Source organism: Microcaecilia unicolor, chromosome 1 (genome assembly GCF_901765095.1).
Source record: "Microcaecilia unicolor chromosome 1, aMicUni1.1, whole genome shotgun sequence".
Lineage (NCBI taxonomy): Eukaryota > Metazoa > Chordata > Amphibia > Gymnophiona > Siphonopidae > Microcaecilia > Microcaecilia unicolor.
This window is the reverse complement of record NC_044031.1, coordinates 328,460,513-328,483,329: the sequence shown is the minus strand read 5'-3', so window position 1 is coordinate 328,483,329 and position 22,817 is coordinate 328,460,513. Positions and strand designations below refer to the sequence as shown.

General features: G+C 41.0%; 1 protein-coding gene across 1 annotated transcript in view; it reads left to right on the top strand.

Annotated features, from left to right (window-relative positions):
* Positions 1-22,294, top strand: part of LOC115478355 (cadherin-10-like) — a 392,306-nt gene extending 370,012 nt beyond the window's left edge. The window contains 3 exon segments of the mRNA XM_030215685.1: positions 5,776-6,027; positions 21,558-21,605; positions 21,608-22,294. Coding sequence (XP_030071545.1) covers positions 5,776-6,027; positions 21,558-21,605; positions 21,608-22,047 — 740 coding nt within the window. The 3' untranslated portion in view covers positions 22,048-22,294.
* Positions 22,295-22,817: the final 523 nt, after the last annotated feature.

Below are 22,817 nucleotides of genomic sequence, written 5' to 3'. Positions count from 1 at the left end.
GTCGCTTTATAAGGAGGTTTTTGCCTATGATGAAGAAGTCCTGCTCCTGTAAGACACATTAGAAGTCTAGGAGCTTCTCGAGGCAACAGTCTGTGTGTGTATAGTGAATAAGAAAACCCCTCTTTCTATAAAATTAGCACATAGCCATTAATACCAAAAATTGGAATCTTGGCCATTTTACCCTAGCAATAAAAATGATCTTAGCACATGTGAATGACCCACTTAAGGGCGTGCTAAGGTCACTTTTACTGATGTTTGGTAAAAGGGCCCCTAATCAGTGAATCTTTTATAAGGTGTATACTGTAGCCAAAAATAAAAGTAGATTTTTTTTCCAATGCTCAAGAAATAATAAAAATACACCAAAAAGAGCGGTGTCACAGTTTGCACATACATGCACATGCAATGACTTTATGAAGAGCCGTTGCATATCTCTGTATGTGGTACCACATATGCATAAAAGTGGTGAAGTTTTTCCAACATGAATACTTAAAGTCAATAGTCAAAAAGGTTGCTCTAAAAGTCAATCTGCTCTGGGTTGGTGGTTGTCATTGTCAGCACAAAACCATCAGGCGGTCCTCTAGAAAATGAACTTTGCTATGGCTATCCATGATTTTAAGCAGGTGTAAATGCCTTTGGGTAAAACTTCCAAGGTAGTCATATAGGACCAAATTCCAAAAATAATGGCAAAAGATTGACACTGAAAAAAACAGCACTTAGTGCTATTCTATAAATGGGGCTCAAAAGCTAGGTGGCATACAGACTATACAAAAAAAATTAGAAAGTTAGAAAAAACAAAGACACACCAAGTAGAAGAGAAAGGCAGGGGGAACTCAATATTCAAGATAGGAAAGCAGGGGATAGGGGGACACACATGAGGGCAGGGACAAGCTCAGAGTGGTCAAAACCTGCAGTGGTCGCTATGGGAATGCTTGCTGAAAAAGGTAGGTCTTCAAATCAATTTTAAATCTGTCCAGGAATGACTGAGTATATAGATGTTCTGAGAGTTGGTTCCAGAGCTCGGTGCCCTTTACTGAAAAAATGCAGTGCCTTATTTTAGCATGAACAATATCTTATTTGTGAGGGAACAATCGGGCGTTGTTGAGTTTGTGAACAAAGAGAGCCTGCATGGATGGGTATAAGGGGATAGCATATGTGCTAGGAAGGCAGGCTCTCCAGTTGTCTTAACTTTGAACACCAAAACTAACATTTTGTAGGAAATGCGTTGAGGGTGCAGTAGCCAGAGAGGTGATTTCAGAAGGGGAGTTACATGATCATATTTCTGGGCCCCATTGATAATCTTTATAGCCGTATTCTGGATAAGTTGCAATCAATAGATATCCTTGGATATAAGGGATTTGTAATGTGAATTGCAATAATCCAATTGTGAAATGACTAGGGAGTGAATGAGGATATTAAGCGCCGATGACAGAAGGAGGGATCGGATAGAACGGATCAGCTTCAATATATAGAATGAACGACGAATAACGTGAGAGAGTTGCTGATGAAAAGCAAGATTGTTATCCAGATTAAATCCAAGTATACGCACGCTGGAAGCCAGTGGAATAGGAATATCGCATAGAAGAGTGGGTGACCTGAAAGGAATATCTCTACATCCACTGAAGTGGAAAAGGTTCGATTTTTTTAGGGTTCAGTGCCAACTTATTCCATGAAGCCAATTGGTAAGCTGTGTAAGTCTGGTATTAAGAATGGAGATGTGTTCAGAACTGAGGGGGTCAAGATCATAAAGTAGCTGAATATCATCTGCGTAAAAACATGTACTGAAGCCAAGGGAATGTGCAAGGAACAAAAAGGGTGTAAGGAAGATATTAAACAGTAGAGGTGATAACACTGATTCATGCAGTACACCAGAATCTAAAGAAAAAGGGGCTGAGTTGGATGAAGAAGATTGTACTATGTAGGAGCAATAAGAGAGAGAGGAGGCAATCCAGGCATATGCCGTTCCATGGAGCCCTATCTCGCATAGCCAAGAAAGCAGAATGGAATGGTCAACTAAGTCGAATGCCGCAGTAAGGTCCAACAAAATAAGAAGGACTGAGTGAAACTGGTCAAGGTGGGAAAGAATTGTGGTCATCAGGCCTAGTAGGGTGGCTTCTGCATTGTGATTTTCACGAAAACCGGTTTGGTGGGAATGTAAAATCTGAGTACCGCAAATGAATGTTGTGATTTGCTGGTGAGCTATAGTTTCAGTGAGTTTAGCTAGAAAGGGAAGATTAACTATGGGGCAGTAGTTTGCGGGGTCGCTAAGACAATGAGCTGGATTCTTGAGTTTGGGATGGACGAGTTCAGATCACTAGGCATCTGGGACTGCTCCTATAGAAAGGCATAGGGAGACCATAGAATGGATGTAGAGGATAAATGCTGGTAGAAAACACTTAATAAAATAGGAAGGGAGAGTGTCATGGGGTGCTGTATTCAGTCTCAGAAACTGTATGTATGACCCTCCATGGCCATGCCCCCTTTCTGAAGCCACACATAAAATTTACATGTGGATCCAGGTGCGCAAATATGCATGCATACATTTAAAATGATGCCAATTAGCACCAATTATCAGTGCTATTTGGCTCATTATTCAATTAAATTACACATAGAAATTGGGTGAACGCCCAAATTTGTGTGTCCAATTTTTAATGCTATATGTAGAATTGGGGGGATATTGCTAATATTGCTTCTCTACCAGAGTTGGCGAATGCCCCCTCTTGTTGGTTCTGGAACTAGCTGCTCCATAAAGCAGTCCTTGATTTCATCAAGGAACTTTACCTTCCTATCATGCCCTGATGTTACACAGGGGCGTAGCCAGACCTCATGGTGAGAGGGGGGCCAGAGCCTGAGTTGGGGGGGCACATTTTAGTCTGCTGCCATGCCGCCACCTCCCTCCAAAGCCTTGCCGCTCCCCCGCCACCTCATCACTCCCCCAACTGTCCTGCCGCACCCCTTGCTGCCCTGCAGCACCCCACAGCAGCAAATACCTTGGCTGACAGGGATCCCCAACCCCCACCAGCTGAAGCCTTCTCCAGCGCCGGTCTCCAGTGTCGCTGTGTTCCATGCCCTGCTCTCTCTTCCTCCTGACATCCTGCATGCTGAGCATGCACAATTTCATTGAAAGGAGTGTGCAGGATGTCAGGAGGAAGAGAGGGCAGAGCAGGGAAAATGGTGGCGCCGGAGATCGGCGCTGGACAAGTCTTCAGCTGGTGGGGGTTGGGGACCCCAGCTAGCAAAACCATGGGCCCAGATGAAAATTTGGGGCCAAGGCCCCCGTGGCCTCACCTAGCTACGCCACTGTTGTTACATTTACCTAGTCAATAATAGGATTATTGAAATCACCCATTATTATTGTGTTACCCAGTTTGTTAGCCTCCCTAACTTCTGATAACATTTCTGCATCTGTTTGTTCAAACTGGCCAGGTGGATGGTAGTATACTCCTATGGTCAGGCATTACCTTTCAGACCCTCCTGAGATTATGACAACAGACCCCATGGCATACTGGGCACACAAGGCCATCATTTGGCCAGGCCTTGTGTCCACCAACCAGTGTTACAAGTAAATGGGTTTCCTCTATGGTGAGGGGCATTGTAAGTGTACATCATTCACAGATGGTATCCGATCTGATGGAGAAGCTGTTGTTCCTTAAGATTTACACTCCTGTGCTGGGTTTTACTGAAATAGCATGATGCATACCATGTCACTGCACACCCTAGTGGAAAAGAGTGTACACTATTTCAGAAGATTGCACACTTTTAATGACATTGCCCCCCCCCCCCAATCAAAAATGAAGATTAACCAAATGGCAGTAAACAAACAATGCTGCAAATGACATGGAAAAACAAACTAAATGAAAATGTGGGGGGCTGCCCATACCTAATAGACAAGTTGCTCTCAGCATTGTAAAATACATGTGCTCAGTAATTTTTATTAATTATGGAGTAATTTTACAAATTACATTGAGCATTAATGCATGCTTAATGCGAGAAAAATGGCCAAACACAGGAGCATTTTGCATTAGTTTTGCCACTTGCACATGCTAACATAGTAGTATTTATATATTTTGGGGGAGATGGAGCGGTGTGTGAGGGGCAGAGAATGGAAATGAGAGCGCTATTCAGCTAATACACTGACATTAGTGCTCACTAACTGGAAAATGCTGATTTAACAAGGAAGCCTTTAGGGCTACCTAAATAGGAGGCAGTAAAGGCTTCCATGTTAATTTTTTTTTCCAGTGGACGCACATTAATGAAAATAGCCAAATTTATGTCTATGCTAGAAATGGACTTAGTTCACGGGAAAGTCCTACATTAGGATGCACTAAGCCAATTTACTAGCTCAGCTTAGTAAAAGGGTCCCTACACCAGAGCTTCCTGTGAGTCAGGACTCCAAATGAGATTTAAAAACCTGTGTTTGGGATCACAACCCAAGTGGCTCCCTATAGGTACATCATTATTCTGCAACTTTTATTTGCCTTTGATCATGGGGTCATAGCCACAAAAAAAGATTGAAAAAATCCTGCCCTAAATTATGTCTTCAAAAAATGAGGACCTCTTTTATATTGAGATATCCTTCTAAAAGTCTAGTAAAATTTCAGGGGTTGAGTATATTTTCTTTTGGCCCTTCTCAGCTAATAGCATTTATGGCTAACAAAATGGCAGCCTAGCTTCCTCTGGCTCAGACATGGATAGCCTTCAGTTAGGATGTACAGTAGCACTAGTTTTAAAATTGTTATGTATATTTTGCATGGTTCTATTTACCTTTCCCCATCAATTTATTTTGGTCTAGTTGGAGAATTGCAAGAGGATTTTGATGTGTTTATTCCTAGTTTTTGTTATGATAACTTAGGGGTCCTTTTACTAAGGTGCTCTAACAGATTTAGAGCGCACTAACAATTAGCACGTTATATGATAAGACGTCCATAATATTCCTATGGGCATCACATCATTTAGCGCTCGTCAATTGTTTGTGTGCGTTAAATCTGTTAGTGTGTCTTAGTAAAAGGCATCCTTAATGTGTATCTGTAATTATTATTTTGATATTTGTTACAGATGGCTGTTTATTGGATAATTTATAACTCAAATACATACTTATAATAAAAAAAGAAAGAAAATCTAGCAGGGTTCACTTAGTGAAAATCATGCACATACTCTTTCATCAATGTGGGCAGTTATAAAATGAACCCTCTGGAGTCAATTTAATGCCTTAATCAACAAAACTGACTCCTGAATTTTTGAGCTACAATGTACACTACTTACTATTTTAGGATATACATAACAAAGCTACTATTAGAAAAGATATTGAAACCTCTAGTTAAGCATTTTTCTTTCTAGAAAATCAAGAAACATCCGTAGCCTTCATATTTTCCTAAGGGTTCCAAATTACATTCCTTCCTGTTTTCTAACTGACAAACCAAGCGTAACTGCATTAATCAGGGAGCAAATTAATTTTGGCTGACAACTATTTGCAAATTTGTGACCTGCATTTTAATTAATAATTATTGTAGCTTGACAAGCTACCTGAATCCTGAAGTGATATTTATTCTAGTCTAGGCACAGAGCTTTGACAGAAATGAGTAACCGGCACTCTGAGCCTAAGAAATCATTGTCAGCATGGCCTTCCTGTTTATTTAGAAAAGAAGGAATGATGGCTTTTGCATGCATTTATACATTACCATATATTCCTATAACTGCAGACTGAAAAATTCTCCCATATAAATTCTGGATAACTAATGATTGTACCAAATAGAATAAATTGTGTTTTATTTTGTTTAGATAACACTGCCAGAATTTTGACAAGAAGAAATGGCTTTAATCGGCATGACATAAGTACCTACCTCCTGCCTGTGGTGATATCAGACAATGATTACCCTATTCAGAGCAGCACCGGCACCCTGACTATCCGAGTGTGTGCCTGTGACATTCAAGGGAACATGCAGTCCTGTAATGCTGAGGCATTGCTTCTTCCGGCAGGTCTCAGCACTGGCGCTTTAATTGCTATCCTGCTCTGCATTATTATATTATTAGGTGAGTTATACAAAATGTAGCCTACTGCACTCATTTTGAGATGTAATTATGATATCAATAAAATTTATTACTTTTTATGGTATTAGTGTGTTTCTATCATGAACCTTCTAATGATACTCCAGCCTTTGGCAGTGAGGTTTACTGTAAGTAAATACTATTCTGTAGGTCCTTTTACTAAACTGCGGTAAGCATTAACTCATACTTTCTGCAGGTTAAAAAGCATTACTGCCGGGCACACTCAGGCATCCTGTGGTGGTTTTGGGATTAGCAAAAGCTACCCACACGCTAAAAAATAGAATTTATTTTCTTGCGCTGGGGTGGGTCTGGGGAGAGAGTAGGTTTGTTCTGTGCTAATTGGTTAGTGCAACTGCATCTCTACATGCTAACTGATTAGCGTGTGATTAGTGTGTGAGCCCTTACCACCTATAAAATAGGTGGCGGTAAGGGCTCACATGTTAATGGGAAAATTATTGCATGACCATTTATAGGCAAAATGAAAAATGGGGCCATTTTACCGCCGCACTAAAAGTGGCCTCAATGCGAGGGAAATACCCCTGCTGGGGATAGCGCAGGTCACTTTTAAGCACGTTTTAGTAAAAGGGCTCCTCTATGTTGTTTAGCATCGCCATATCAATATTTTAAATGAAAAGTGTTCATCTTTTGTGTTCCTCATTCCAGAAACATTAGCGATGTTCACATAAACCTTATGACTGTGACAAGTAGATGAATCAGCTAATACTGTGCCTGATTTATTTTGTTTCTATTATTTGCTGTTTTAAATGTGTTTTTCATCTAGTGCAAACATTGTCACATCATCTTGGCAACAATAGGTAGTAAGCTGAATAGTTTTGTAAATCAGATTATCAGATCACTATGGGCTTGTTAAGGTATGCTAACAGATTACTAAATGATATCACGCCCATAAGAATAATATGGGTGTCTTAGGAGTGGCCTAGTGGTTAGGGTGGTGGACTTTGGTTCTCTGAGGAACTGAGTTCGATTCCCACTTCAGGCACAGGCAGCTCCTTGTGACTCTGGGCAAGTCACTTAACCCTCTATTGCCCCATGTAAGCTGCATTGAGCCTGCCACAAGTGTGAAAGTACGGGGTACAAATGTAACAAAAAATAAAAAAATTATATAGTGCATGCTAATCATTAATGTGTGATAAATCCATTAGTGCACCATAATAAAAAGACCATATGTATGTTTTCATGGTTAAATAGCATTTCTCAAAATGCATAAATATCAGCCCAGTGATTATACTTGAGAAACAAACCTGTGCTTCAGAGAGTGGCACTTAGGAGCTGTGGTAAAAAATGGTCTGCGCTAGTGTGGGTGCGTGAACTTAGCATGCACTGGGCTATTTTTTACCATGGCAGGTAAAAAGACCTTTTTTAAATGGGACAGTGAATGTTGTGTGCTAATATTAAAAGAAGCATGCAGCTATTTACTGCAACCTATTTACCATAACCTATTTACTTGGTGGTAAGGGTTCATGTGCTACTCATGCAGTAATCAGGCAGTGTGCGGCAATGTGGCCGCAGTTCAAATTACCACCGGGAATCCCCCTCCCCCCCTTGGTAGAAAAATACAAAATTATTTTCTACCATGGGAAACAGCACGTGCCAACTTTGGAATAACTGTCAGGTGCCTGCGCTACCCCATTGGTAGTGTCGATTTGGCACGCGCTATCCATGCAGTAGCTCTACAACAGCTTAGTAAAAGGGTCCAGAGCACACTTAGGGACCCTTTTACTAAGGTACACCAAAAAGTGACCTGTACTGGTGTAGGTGCATATTTTGGACATGCGCAGGTCCATTTTTCAGCGCACCTGAAAAAAGGCATTTTTTGTTGCTGAAAATAGACGTATGACAAAATTAAAATGAGTGCACGTCCATTTTCAGCCTGAGACCTTACCGCCACCCATTGACTTGACGGTAGGGTCTCACGCGCTAACTGGGCAGTAAGCGTCAGCGTGCATACACTGCCGATTACCACCCGGTTAGCGCCACACAGTAGACAATAGAAAATATTTTCTACTGCATGTTTTGGACGCACATCAAAAATGGAATTACCACCCAGGGCATGCAGTAGCCGAGCAGTAGTTCCAATCTGACGCACCTTAGTAAAAGGGTCCCTAATGGAATTAGCATGCACAAAATACTAAGAAGACCATAGGTAGAAAATGGGCTTCTTAGCATTTAGCCCAAAATTCTATACATGGTGCTTAAAATTGTGTGTGCAATTTAATCAAATACTGAGCCAATTAGCACCAATACTTGGGTGCTAACAATCAGCACTAATTGCCCTTAATTTAAATTTGTACGCACGTGTTTAGCCATGTTTAGCCATGTGGATCTGTGCATCAATTTTACACTCAGCTCTGAAAAGGGGGCATGGCCATGGGAGGGTCAGGGGAGGATCAAGGGCGGTCCTAGAATTTATGCCTGCTATTATACAATGAGGGGGTTCTGCGCCTAATTTAGATGCGAGGATTTAAACTAGGGTTTACTTGATGTAAATCCTCACATCTAATGTTAGGTGCTGATCCCGGCACTAAGCATTTTCTATAAACAGCACCTAACTTTCTGTGCCATTTATAGAATAGCGTTTAGAGTGTTAATTTTGTTAGTATGTCCTAAGCTTTAGTAAAAGGTCCCCTTAATTTTCTATGCAATAAAGAAATGTCTTGTCATAAAATATTTAAAACTGCTGAACTCATTTGCATGTGATTAATATGCCAATTGTATTTGCATATGAATAATTCATGATTAATAGGGGTGTGCATTACACAGTTTTTGTTTTGTTCAGTATTCTTGAATTATTAGCACATGCTATTTTTATACAGTTCTGCAAAATACCCCCACCAGTATATATTTACTATACAGCAATTTGTTTGTCAGATCTGTCAGAATTTTCAGGTATTCAGCCCTAAAATAGCTACTTAGCAACAGGGCATAATCCTCATTATCATTGTTCCATATATTTTTTAACCAATTTTCAATTTAGAATATTCTAAAGTGCAGTAATTTTTACACTTACCCCACATTTACCACAAAAATGAATGTGCTGTAAGTGTAAAGACTGTGTGTCAGTGGCATACCAAGGGGGGGGGTGTTGGGGGCGGTCCGCCCCGGGTGCACACCGCTGGGGGGTGCCGCGGTGCACGCCTGTCGGCTCCAAGTTCGCTAACTTCGCTCATTCGCTGCAGCTCCCTCTGCCCCGGAACAGGTTACTTCCTGTTCCGGGGCAGAGGGAGCTGCAGCGAACGAGCGAAGTTAGCGAACTTGGAGCCGACAGGTGCGCGCCGCGGCACCCCCCCAGCAGCATGCACCCGGGGGGGGGTGTCATTTCGCAGGGGGGCACGCTGCACCCGGGGGGAGCGAATTGGCGATTCGCCCCGGGTGTCATCCAGGCTAGGAACGCCACTGCTGTGTGCTAAATGCAGGGGATGGTTCCCTGTTTCTGCACTGAGTTTACTACACAAAGTACTACTGGTTCGGGCATGTAACATGGTGGCACTCAATAGTACAGCTACCGTTGGTGGCACTGCCCATTCCTGCCCCCCCCCAAACCTGAGCACACACCATCATCATTTCTAATCTCACCCCTGATGTCACAACTCCTCCAAACATATCCCTCCACTAACGAAAAAATACCGACCGAAGGCCACAAGATCCCACCCCCAACTCAAATATCTCTTCAAACTCAAATGAATGTTCTCTGTATCAAAACTATAGAGAAGTATAAATATAAAAAAGGAAGGAAAAAGCCTCAAAGAGCTTAGAGTTAACTACCTTAGAGAGCTCGAATATTTCATCATCGGCATAAAAAAAACCTTCCTCTTGAAAACCTTAATTACTGAAAGCAAACTCCACTTTTCATCCATTCATTTTTTAAATACATTTTATATAGATATATAAAACTTAGGGCGTCTTTTACTAAGGTGCGCTCACGTTTTTAGCGCTCGCGAAAATTGTGGGCATGCTAAACATTAAAGACGCCCATAGGAATGCATTGGCATCTCTAATGTTTAGAGTGCCCACAATTTTAGCATGCGCCAAAAACGTGAGCGCGCCTTAATAAAAGACCATTTTGCTTTGTTGATAGTGCTGCAATATCAGGTGTAAGGCATCTATCAGCATTTCAGAAAACATTTTGATAGATGTGCTTGATTGTTTTTTCTTTTTTACTACAATTATACCTTGCAGAGCTTCCACGATAGTTTCCATAGTGATGATGACAAATCTCACTGATCCTGTGCGGCAGCAGCCAAAGAAAGCAAACAGGATGCTTGAAATTATTAGCAAAGGGATGGTAAATAAGACCAAGAATATTATAATGCCTCTGTATCGCTCCATGATGTGACCTCACCTTGAGTATTGCGTTCAATTCTGGTCACCGTATCTCAAGAAAGACATAGAGGAATTAGAAAAGGTTCAAAGAAGAGTGACCAAAATGATAAAGGGGGAGAGAACTCCTCTCATTGGAGGAAAAGCTAAAGAGGTTAGGGCTCTTCAATTTGGAAAAGAGATGGCTGAGGAGGGATATGATTGAGGTCTATAAAATTTTGAGTGGGTGTAGAATAGGTAGAAGTGAATCGATTTTTCACTGTTTCAAAAAGTGCAAAGACCAGGGGACACTCAATGAACTTACATGGAAATACTTTTAAAACAAATAGGGGGAAATATTTTTTTTCACTCAAAGAATAGCTAAGCTGTGGAACTCGTAGCAGGAAGATGTGGTAAGAGCATCTAGCGTATCTGGATTTTTAAAAATTTCCAATATTTCTACAACTTTTAAGAAATTTTCAAACCCTTTTTTATACCCTGCAACTGCTTTTACCATATTATCTGGCAAAGGAATTCCAGAGTTTGATTACTCATTGAGTGAAGAAATATTTTCTAAGTTTTGTTTTAAAATTTACTACTTAGAAGCTTCATTGCATTCTCCTTAGTCCGAGTATTATTGAAAAGAGTAAACAAGAGATTCCTGTCTACCCATTCCAATTCACAGTATTTTATAGACCTTTATCATATCTCCCCTCAGCCATCTCTTCTCCAAGCTGAAGAGCCCTATCCACTTTAGCCTTTCCTCATAGGAAACTCACCCATCCTCTTTATCATTTTTCTCATTCTTCTCTGTACCTTTTCTAATTCTACTTTATCTTTTGACCAGAATTACACACAGTATTAAAGGAAAGCTTTTCCATTCCTTTCCTAATAATTTCTAACATCCTATTTGCTTTTTTAGCTGCCGCTGCACACTGAGCAAAGTGTTTCAACGTAACATCAACGATGACACCTAGATCCTTTTCTCGGGCAGTGACTTCTAATGTGGAACCTTGCATCACATTGCTATAGTTTGGGTGCCTCTTTCCCACATGCATCATTTTGCACTTGCTCACATTAAATGCCATCTGCCATTTGGATGCCCAGTTTCCCAGTGTCATAGGGTCATCTTGCAGTTTTTCACAATCCTCTTGCCATTTAATAACTTTGAATAACTTTGTGTCACCAGCAAATTTAATTACCTCATCAGTTATTCCCATCTCTAGATCATTTATAAATATGTTAAAAAGCATCAGTTCCAGCACAGACCTCTGGGGAACCCCACTATCTACCCTGCTGTTTTGAGTTCTGTCCATTTAACCCTACTCTCTGTTTGCTATCCTTTAACCAGTTTTTAATCTACAATAGGACTTTACCTTCTATCCCATGACTTTCTAATTTCTTCAGGCTTTATTCATGAGGTACTTTATCAAATGCCTTTTGAAAATCCAAATATACAATATTGACTAGCTCACCTTTGTCTACATGTTTATTCACCCCTTCAAATGAATGTAGTAGATTGGTGAGACAATTTCTCCCTTGACTAAATCCATGTTGGCTTTGTCTCATTAATGCGTACTTCTGTATATGCTCTGTAATTGTGTTCTTCATAAGTCTCTACCATTTTGCCTGGCACCAACATCAGGTTCACTGGCCTATAATTTCCTGGATCACCTCTGGAACCCTTTTTAAAAATTAGCCTTACACCCTCCAATCTTCTGGTATCATGCTTTATTTTAAAGATAAATTACATATCACAGTAGCTCTGCAAGTTCATTTTTCAATTCAATCAGTACATCTGGTCCAGGTGATTTGCTACTTTTCAATTTGGCAAAATCCCTCATTACATCTTCCAGTTTTACAGAGATTTATTCAGCTTTTGTGACTCATCAGCATGCCATTCCTGGCATTGGTATCTTTCCCACATCTTCTTCGGTAAAAACGAAAGCAAATAATTCATTTAATCTCTCCACTACAGCCTTGTCTTCCCTCAGTGCTCCTTTACTATAACATAGCTGATGAAAGTAGATAAAGACCTGTGCACTCTGTTCAGTATGCCCAACAAGATAAAACTCATAGAAAAATTATGATTCAGTACTATATATGCATAGTCGATCTTGATTTGTTCTTGCTGTTTTCAGGGCCTAGACCATAGAAGTCTGCATGTCACTGGCTTTGTTCTTCTACTACTGAAGCTGTCATCAAAGCTCCACTCCAGCCCATCCAAATCTGTCCAGCCACAATTGGAGCAGAGACCGTAGAAATATTTCTGGCTCTGGCTTTGCTTTCCCATTGTTGGCATTGCCATCTCATCACCACTAAGTTTGTTTGGTTCCGTTCTTTCATACAGGATTCCTTTCTACTTCTCCCATTTATTTTTAAAATTCTGTTACCATTTTCATCGCCACCAGATATCTACCACCCTTTCCATTAAAAATACTTCCAGATGTTATTCCTGAGTTGGCCCTCCTGCAACCTAAATTCATGTCCTTCTTATTTCTGGAAAAGGTTTGTTTGTATATTAATACCTTTCATAAATGTGAATGTTTCTATCATATCACCCCTGTCTCTCCTTTCTTCCAGGATATACGTCTTCAGGTCATCAAGTTTCTCCTCGTATATCTTGAGGTGCAAAACCTATACCATTTTTGTCACTTTTCTCTGAACCCCTTCAAGTCTTTTAATGTGCTTAGCAAGATACAGCCTCCACAACTAAACACAGTATTCCAAGTAGGACCTCATCAAAGACTTGTCAGGGGCAGCAACACCTCCTTTCTTCTTGTTATACCCCTCTCTGTTCAACCTAGCATCCTTCTGGCCATGGGCACCATCTTGTCACGTTGTTTAGTCACATTGAGATCCTCAGTCACTATCATCCCAAGGTCCCTCTCCTGAGCTCTGCTCATTGGTCTCTTGCCTCCTATCTCATACATCTCCTTTGGATTTCTGCACCCCATGTGCATCACTCTGCACTTCATCACATTAATTTTTTGACTACTAGACCTCTGACCATTCTTCTAATTATTGATTTAATTTTCATATGTGAGCATCCTTCTTAGTTTAGCTGTGCTTTAATCCACTATTTCTAGGTAGGTGAGGGGGAAAGGCTGATGGGCACCAAGACAGAATTGCATATTCTGAGTGTGAAAGAGACTTGATGCAGCGAAGGGCTGAATTCTTGCTTCTCCCTTCTATTGAATTCTGTGCTGCTGCTGTTTAGATCTGTACTTGCTTCCAGTTTACTAAACTCAGGTGTTAGAGAGGGTATCTTGTTTAAAAGTGATTTATTTTTCTCAAGTTCTAATCTTTAGGGGTGTGCATGACTGTGTTTTCTGTTTCCTTTGATTTGTTTTGTTCCGTTTTTTTTTTCTCATTTCATTTTGGGGATTTGTTTTGGAACTAGCACATACTATTGGAGGGGGGGGCTTTCATTTTGCAATGAAAGAAAATGAAAAAAAAAAGGTTTATACTGTGTTTTTCATTTCATCTCAAAATGAATGTACCTTCTTTTCTGTCAGAAAAAAAAAACCTCCCCTAAATAAGAAGGGCCAACAAAGAGTATATTAGTAATATGATTTCTGCTCTTAGATGTTCATGAATTTAGGTGTTTAGTTTCTAGTTAATTAAGGGTTACTTGACAGTATAAAACATAAGCATTTGTCAGTGTTTTTGTGGTGTGGGTGCTATTGCTGGGCTCCTTTTCTGTGAAATCAAATATATATTTTATGCAGCTGAAAAGGCTGTAAAACAGAGTGGAGAATTCACGACAGACCAGGGGAGAGGTGGGAGGCGAGGTTTTCCAGGTGGGTTTGTGTATTATTTTGTTGTTCTGGGATTTCTTTTCATCTGTGTTCATCGATTAAACCCTATCATCTGAAGCCTTAATTATAAATCATCTTAGCGACTCTGCAGAAAATGTAGAGGTCGATATTCAGCCAGTGGAGTTCAGCGTTTTGTTGACAACAGTCAGTGTTATGCTTGGAAATTCAATGCTGGCCCATGTCCACGTACAGGCATTGAATTTCCGGGTTTCCGTAGCCACAAAGCATATCTAGTTAACTGCTATATTCAGCACTTAAAATGCTATGATGCCCTTTATAAAGATAGGACTGACTTTTATATGATCCCTTTTACATGATGACCTTGACAGATTAACTGCTAAATATCGACTCTTAACTGGCTTAAGGGCTCTTTTACAAAAGTGTGGTAGGCTGTACACACATACAGCATGTGCCAAAATGATACTACCACCAGGCTAACGTGCCCCCTTGGTGGTAATTTCAGATTTAGCATGCACCTATACCGCCAGGACACATTATTTTTTTATTTCCTTCCGTGCACAGCGTTTCCAGCGTTAATCCGCAGATTGTGTGTGCCGACTTGGCACCACATGTATAGCGCATGAGCCCTTACCACTAGATCAATGGGTGGCGATAAGGACTCAGACTGTAAATAGGCGAGCACTGGTTTCAATTTTACCGCAAGCCCTTTTCCCTGCCCATTTTTTTTAAAAAAGCCCTTTTTCCCAGATGTGGTAAAAACTGGCCCAGCATGCCAAAAACATGATTGCTGACTCCAGCCCCAGAACACCCACCAAATAGCCAGTTTTGTGTTAGGCACTATCTCTCCTAATTCTATAAAGGGCACTTTGAGATGCACGCCTAAACTTGGGCACATGCCCAAACTGTGCGCGCATCTTAATTGAACAATTAGAATCAGTAATGGCTTTTTAAGAAACTATTATTGGCACTAATTGGAATCAATTAAGATGTAGGTGCATAAATTTAAGTGAGTGATTGTCATGTCCCCTACCTCAATGCAAGTGGCGTCCTCGGGCTGCGCAGGGTCCCATCGACACGCACACTTGACTGGCACAGCCCTGAGCCATGTGTGTGTAGTTCTTCTCTGGCTTCAGGCTCCTTGATTGCTTTTCTTCCACCTACTCGGGTCTGCTCTTCCTCTGCCTGGCTTCCCATGCATCTCTCCTATTGGTCTTCTAGTTCCTCCTTCCCCTGCTCTTGTCCTATGGCTGTGCCCCTTCTCCCTGCTGATGTCAGACGCCAGCACTTTATCAGCTGAGCTCTCCCTAGATTCTTTGCTTCGGCTTCTACTTTGGTAGGTGTTACTTGCTCAGTAGTGTGCTTCTCCTCTACTTTGTTCTTTGTTGCTGGCTTAGCCTGTACCTGGATTACTCTCATGTCTGCTGCCTGCCTACTGACTTTTTCTCTACCTGATTACTCTTGTGTCTGCTGCCTGCCTCCTGACCTTGCCTGTACCTGGATTACTCTTGTGTCTGCTGCCTGCCTCCTGACCTTGCCTGTACCTGGATTACTCTCATGTCTGCTACCTGCCTACTGACTCTGTCTGTACCTGGATTATACTTGTGTCTGCTGCCTGCCTCCTTACCTTGCCTGTACCTGGATTACTCTCTTGACCTGCTGCCTGCCTACTGACTCTGCCTGTACCTGGATCACTCTCTTGCCTGCTGCCTGTCTGGCCATCACGTTCATCACCCCGCTTCCTGCTCCATCTCGTAAGCCCTGCAGGCCACCCGCAACTAGGGGGCTCAACCTTTGGGGAACGGCAGTCAGCACAGGTGAAACCCAGGGTTGTCCAGCCACCAAGCAGAACCTGGTCCGAGTACCAGGCTTGGCAGCACTCTACTTGGTACAAGAACTCACAGGTCTGACAGTGATCTGCGCCTAAATTTTACGTGTCCCGAAAAAGTGGGTGCGGAAATGGGAAGGTCATGGGCGGTTTGGGCATGGTTTTTGGTTACACATGCAATTATAGAATGAGGGGGCTCTGTGTCTAAATGTAGGTGTGGGTGTTTGCAGAAGCCCCAGGACTTAAGCACTATTCTATAAACTGTGCCTAACTTTAGGCATGGCTTATAGAATAGCGTTCAACGTTCTTTTTTTTTCAGTACTAATTTTTTCAGCAACATTTATAGAATCTACCCCCCCCCCCCCCCATCTGGACATTTTCAGTGATACTGAACAGTTAAGTGCCACAGAAAATGATTGGTTAGCCCCAAACAAGTGATTTAACCACCAGCCAGGAGCCATTTTTGACTGGTTAAATCACTTTGGGTTCCTTTTACTAAGCTGCGGTAAAAGGGGGCCTGTGCTAGCATCAGCGCGTGTTTTTTACGCATACTGGGGCCACCTTTTAACACAGTGGGTAAAAGGCTGTCCTTTTTTCTCAACAACAAATAGCCATTTGGTAAGTGAACCACTTACCACATGGAATTTTGAGAGGGACCACTTACCATCACCTACTGAGGTGGCAGTACAGGCTCCCGTGCTAACCCGGCAGTAACTGGGCAGTGATTACTGCCAGGTAAACACTGGCACTACAAAAAATAGAAAGTATTTTTCTAGCACCAGAAATGGTGTGTGCTGGGGGTGGGAACTACTGACGGGCTCCTGCAGTAGCTTGGCAGTACTTCCAGATTGGTGCACGGCAAGCCCATTGCCACATGCCAACCCTTTTGTAAAAGGGCCCTTTTGAATATCAGCCCGTTAGTGTATAATAAATTATGGCAAAGAAGTACCAGCTGGCCCATCTAGTCTGCCCAACTATTCTGGCTTACTCTGCCAAGGATATGTGTGAGCTACAACTGTACATTCTTGACTGCCTATTTGTTTCACACATCATCCAAGTCAATTTTCTGATCTTCTCTGCCACATCCTCTAGCATCCTGGTTAAATGGCTAAAGAATGTTTCATTCTTAAATCAAAATTCCGTCTTTCTGCTCCCCTCCTTTCCATTTCCTTCTACCCACCCTGTATCCCATGTCTTTCATCCAACCATTAACAACTTCTGCCATTCTCTGTCTGCCCTATACATGCTTAAATGTTGTCATCATACAGTACAATTTTTACCCCGTTTTTTAGTTGTTCATTTTAGGGAAAAGTCATCCAGTGATTTTAGAGATATGTTTACATTTCACATTTTACCTTTATTTTATATAAATCAAATAAAATAATACAAAAGGAAAAGCAAAAGGGTGGAAGAAAAATGTTCAAAGGTAATCAGACAAAAATGAAGTCCAAGCTTCTAAAAAACTAGGCACCCTGCCTAGGATATAGTTTGTTAGTCGCTTGTCGATTTAGAATTCACTTTTGGTGCACTCTGTTTGATCATTTTAAGGCAAGGTGTTTTACATAGCGACATTTTGTTTGTATTTCATATATGGTGTTGGGTTATGACTATTTACGCTTTTGGTGGGTAAAGACTGTATACCCGTTTGATTACTCACTGAAGAATAAAGAGGTTTTTTAGAAGCTTGGACTTCATTTTGATTTAGTGCAGAAGCTTTGTGTGTCTCTTTTTGATGTTGTGTTTAATTTGGGAATAAAATAATACCAACACACTTTTTAATAGATTTATTGTCTCTTAGAAAAGTGGCAAAAAATATTTTATCTCAGAATTGTAAAAGACTTACAGGCTTCTTGCACTTTCTGTTTGGTCATATATAACAGAAATTAGGCTCTAATATGAATGTATGTGTAAACAGAGTTTTAGAAAAAATAAAACAGAAAAATGTCATTTATATTTTAGAGAGAGGTTCTATTCTTAATGATCACGTACAGAAAACTAAGGGCCCTGTTTACTAAGGTGCATTACTGTTTTTAGTGAGCCTACACAGCACCCGCACCATGTATGCGCCTCTAGGGATATTGTAGGCATGTACATGGTTAATGCGCATACATGGTTAACGTGTGTTAAAAACATTAAAGCGCCTATAACACTGCTTAGTAAACAGGGCACTAAGCCACAATGAATTATGAAAATCTTTCACCTTAGAACTGTATGAACAAAAAAATAATATCTACTGAAAAACTAGCATGATTTCTGTGCCATGTATAAATTAATATGAGGCCATTCTGTTACCTAGAATTTTTGTTTTCTAAGTTTATGAGAAGAAAACAAATCTTAGTTAGTCAGATCCATAGGTGCCCTTCTACTAAAGAGTGTTAAGTTTTGGACTTAGCATGTTCTACAACATAGAATTTTAGGAGGTCTTTTACTAAGCCACAGTAGCGTTTTTAGCTCACTATAGAAATCAGTTGGTAAACATAAATTTTGGAATGCCCATGAAACACCCATTTCCTTCCATAGTCATGCCTCTTTTGAACTGCATGCATTAGAATTTAGGTGCAGTTCATTATAGAATACACTTAGCAAGATATGTGCGTAAATTCTAATTATTACCATTTAGTGCTTATTATTGCTTGTTAAATGCTGTTATCAATGCTGATTAGCTTGTTAAGTCAATTAAGTTATGCACGTTGGTAAAGAATATGCCTGGATTTTGGTGCTGATCTCTAGGTGCCCTATATAGAATTCGGGGGTAAGTGCTTAATGCCCTTAAGTAGAAGGGCCCCTTAGTCTGCTAAATTAATTGTTATAGCAGGTATCTTGGACTGCTTTTAACAATGGATTACTTTTCCTAAAATGAAGTAAGTTTTTCCAATTAACATGCATTAATAGCAAATATTACCACATGCTAGCAGGCAATCCCTTGTGCTAAAGGTTAGAGTATGATGGGATGTGTATGCAACAACGAAGGGCTTATGCATTAAAGGCTCATTAATACACGGTCACATAACTGTGTGTTGATACCTGTGTTAAGTGCATACCATACTTTAACCCTATAGATGCCGTAATGCATCACTAAAATGTGTCTAGTTATTGTAAAGATTTATGTCTTGCATCACTGGCTTTGTTTTTCAGCCAGGATAGGTTGCTGCAAACCTTTATGCCAATTCTAGAGCACTGCATTTTTTTTGCTAGCATTTGCTGAATTTTATTTCATGATAGGTAAACAGGGGGAAAAAGCTCTTATATAGTATTGTTATCTTAGAGTGCACATATGTACAACAAATATTTATTCTTGTTTTGTAATTCATATATATTTATACCATATTTGCAAAGCTCATTTCCATCACTTAAAGGGATCCATTTACTAAACTGTGGTGCAGATTTGTAGGTACCACAGGATATTTACAAGAATGCTGTCCGGTAAGTACAACGCCCTTCAGTGCAATTCTTGCACACACAAGGGGGCACCAATAGTAGCAGTTATGTACGCTAATGCACAGCACCCTATTGTGTAAGGTAGTGGCTTCCCTTTGGACGTGTAAATGCAGGTTTGTGCTATCAGAACAGGGACAGACTGACCATTCAGGCAACCAGGCAGTGCCCGAGGGCCCAGGGGCTCTAGGGCCCCAGGGATTCTGTCCGGATGCTCGGCTTGCCGCTGGTGATCTAGAGGCCTCAGCAGGGGGGAACATGAGCTTTCCTTCCCAACCCACTGGGCTGCAGCTATCCCCACCACCACCACATACACAGTACCCCCATTTAAAAAATGGTGGCTGAGACTCCCCGCAGAAGTCTCATGAGACTGTCAAGACCCATGAGACTACCACAGGAACTCTTAGCCACCATTTTGAAAATGCCGGCAGCTAGGGAATAGCAGCAGCACAGCAGGCATAAAAGACACATGCCCCCCCCTCCTGCAGAGGCCACCAGACTACCAGGACCCTCAGATAGGGCATGTCAGCTGTGGTGGGGGTGGCAGCATCATGGGCGTCAGCTGTGGTGGCAGGGGCAACAGGGGGAATGTCGGGCAGCGGCCAAGTGGGGTGCCCAGACCACCCTCAATCTGCCCCTGTACCAGGACACAAGTTTATAGAATTGTTCTGCTTGTGTTAACCATTAGGAGAATTCCCAGCATTGAATTATACAGTTAGTGCAGACATTTCCTTAGCATATGTTAACTGCATTGTTATTTGCTGTGCTAACAGTTAACACACAGTAACTACCTTCACATTAGCTGTTGCGTGCAGTCCCTGCCCATTCTCCATCCCGTTCCATTAGCTGATAATGCAGGAAACAGTGCTGTGTTAGCAGCAAACAGCACATTATAAAGAAACCCCAAAATCTATTTGCAAAATCATTGCATAATCTTTAGGGCAATTACAAGGGTTAAAGCGGATGCTAAGATCAGACAAATGATAAATCGGCCTAATTTCTAATTATGGCAATAATGATCAGCAGCAGCATTATCCATGTTTCTTACATAGGGGTCTTTTTACTAAGGCACGCTAACGGATTTAGAACGTGCTAAATGATAAGACGCCCGTAAAAATATAATGGCCAACTTAGCTTTTAGCACATGCTAATTGTTAGTGTGCCTTAGTAAAAGGACCCCTTAATCAGCATTCCTGCCTCTTTGCTCCTTTTTTCAATCTGCACTATTTAATTCAAAATCTCCACATCTATTACATTTCTTCAGGTTTGATATACATTGTTTATTGTGGTGATGGAATCAGTTACGTTCATTGACTTCATATCGTGCTCTATTTTACTTATTTCAGAGTGTAGTAGCAGAGTGGAGGAGTGGCCTAGTGGTTAGGGTGGTGGACTTTGGTCCTGAGGAACTGAGTTTGATTCCCACTTTAGGCACAGGCAGCTCCTTGTGACTCTGGGCAAGTCACTTAACCCTCCATTGCCCCATGTAAGCTGCATTGAGCCTGCCATGAGTGGGAAAGCGCAGGATGCAAATGTAACAAAAAAAGAAAAATGATAAAAAGCATCACAGTTCCCCAGGTATATTAAGGGGCCTTTTTACAAAAGCGTGACAAACCTACCATGGGCTTGCCAAGCCCCAATTTGGCAGTAGTGCCTGCCCCCACCGCACACCATTTCTGACATGTCAGCTTTAGCACCGGGGCTTACCAAGCAGTAATCAGCCCTGCCCTGTTACTGCCGAGTTAGCATGGGAGCCCTCACCGCTTCCTAAATAAGTTGCGGTAAGGGCTTCCCCAGGAAATGACTACATGGCACGTGTTTAACTTACCGCATAAACATTTCCTTAAAAAAAAGAGTATTTTACCCACTACAGTAAAAGAGGGTCTTGGTGCTCAGCAAACCTATGTGCTGACGCCACCGCAGGGGTCTTTTAATGCAGTTTGGTAAAAGGACCCCTAAATTTAAAGAAGCTGCAGTATCATAAACAAAAGTACCTAACTAAAAGATAATTTTCCTAACTTTCTTTACCCTCACAGCTCACTAGCTTATTTTAACAATTGTAGAAGTTATGTGGTCTTGAATTAAAGAAATCTCTTCCATCCATTTCACTCCGAAAAGCCAGAATAAGCATCTGTTCTCCTCTTTTCTTTTCCTAGTGATAGTGGTGCTGTTTGCTGCTCTGAAGAGACAGAGGAAGAAGGAGCCTTGATCTTATCTAAGGAGGACATCAGAGACAACATTGTCAGTTACAATGATGAAGGAGGTGGAGAGGAAGACACTCAAGCCTTTGATATTGGTACACTTAGGAACCCTGGTGCTATTGAGGATAAGAAGCTTAGAAGAGATATTATCCCTGACACACTATTGTTGCCACACAGAACTGCCGCTGTACCAGACAATACGGATGTAAGAGATTTCATTAACCAAAGGCTGAAAGAGCATGATGTTGACCCAGCTGCCCCACCATATGATTCACTTGCAACATATGCATATGAAGGAAATGATTCTATTGCAGAATCCTTGAGCTCTTTAGAGTCTGCTGCTACTGAGGGGGACCAAAACTATGACTATCTCAAGGAATGGGGTCCCCGCTTCAACAAACTAGCTGAGATGTATGGTGGTGGGGAGAGCGACAAAGACTCTTAATTTGGGATATTAATCCATTGTTTTCGAAACTACAAGGAATTAACTCAGACTTCTCTTCTGGATAATATTAACATTTGGAAGAATTTCCCCTAACCCTCAGCATTGCTCTTCTAACTTGTTTATTTTATTATCTCTTTCTAGAAGGATATCACTTGAGGACACATCTTTTGTTGAATCAACTTTCAGTGGCCAAGAGCTATGAAGTTCATCGTTGTAGGTCAAGTGAGTGAAAGATGCCTTCAGAAATATGGACAGGATCATAGTTTATCATGCAACCTCATGTATGAGCTGCTAGGCATGTTCTCTGACTTTTTACCTACAGTTAAAAAAAAGGGAATAAGGAAAACTATGTTCTGTTCTGTACACTGAAAAAATAAAAATTGGAAAAAATGTACAAATGTTGTTAGTAAGTGTGATATGCAGCTGGTGAAAACAAGAAGTCCGTACCTTTGTTTCATCAAATTCTATTTGCCAATGTTTTATATTTATATTTTTGTATTTATTTTTTGAGAAATAAACCAGTTTTTACAACTAGATGCTTTGCATTTCTTTCTAGAAAGAGGACTGGATTCAAATTATTTCATTTAGGTGACAGAAGAAGGTAAATTTCTACAGTGCAAGCCTATTATATTTTGGAAGACCTGCAAGCCTACAAGACTGACATTTTTTTTTCTGGAGTTATGTTATTATAATAACCTCATTTCCTCTATTTCAGATCAACATCTGCTAGTGATCCATTGATAAATATTCTAAGGGATACAGGAAAATAT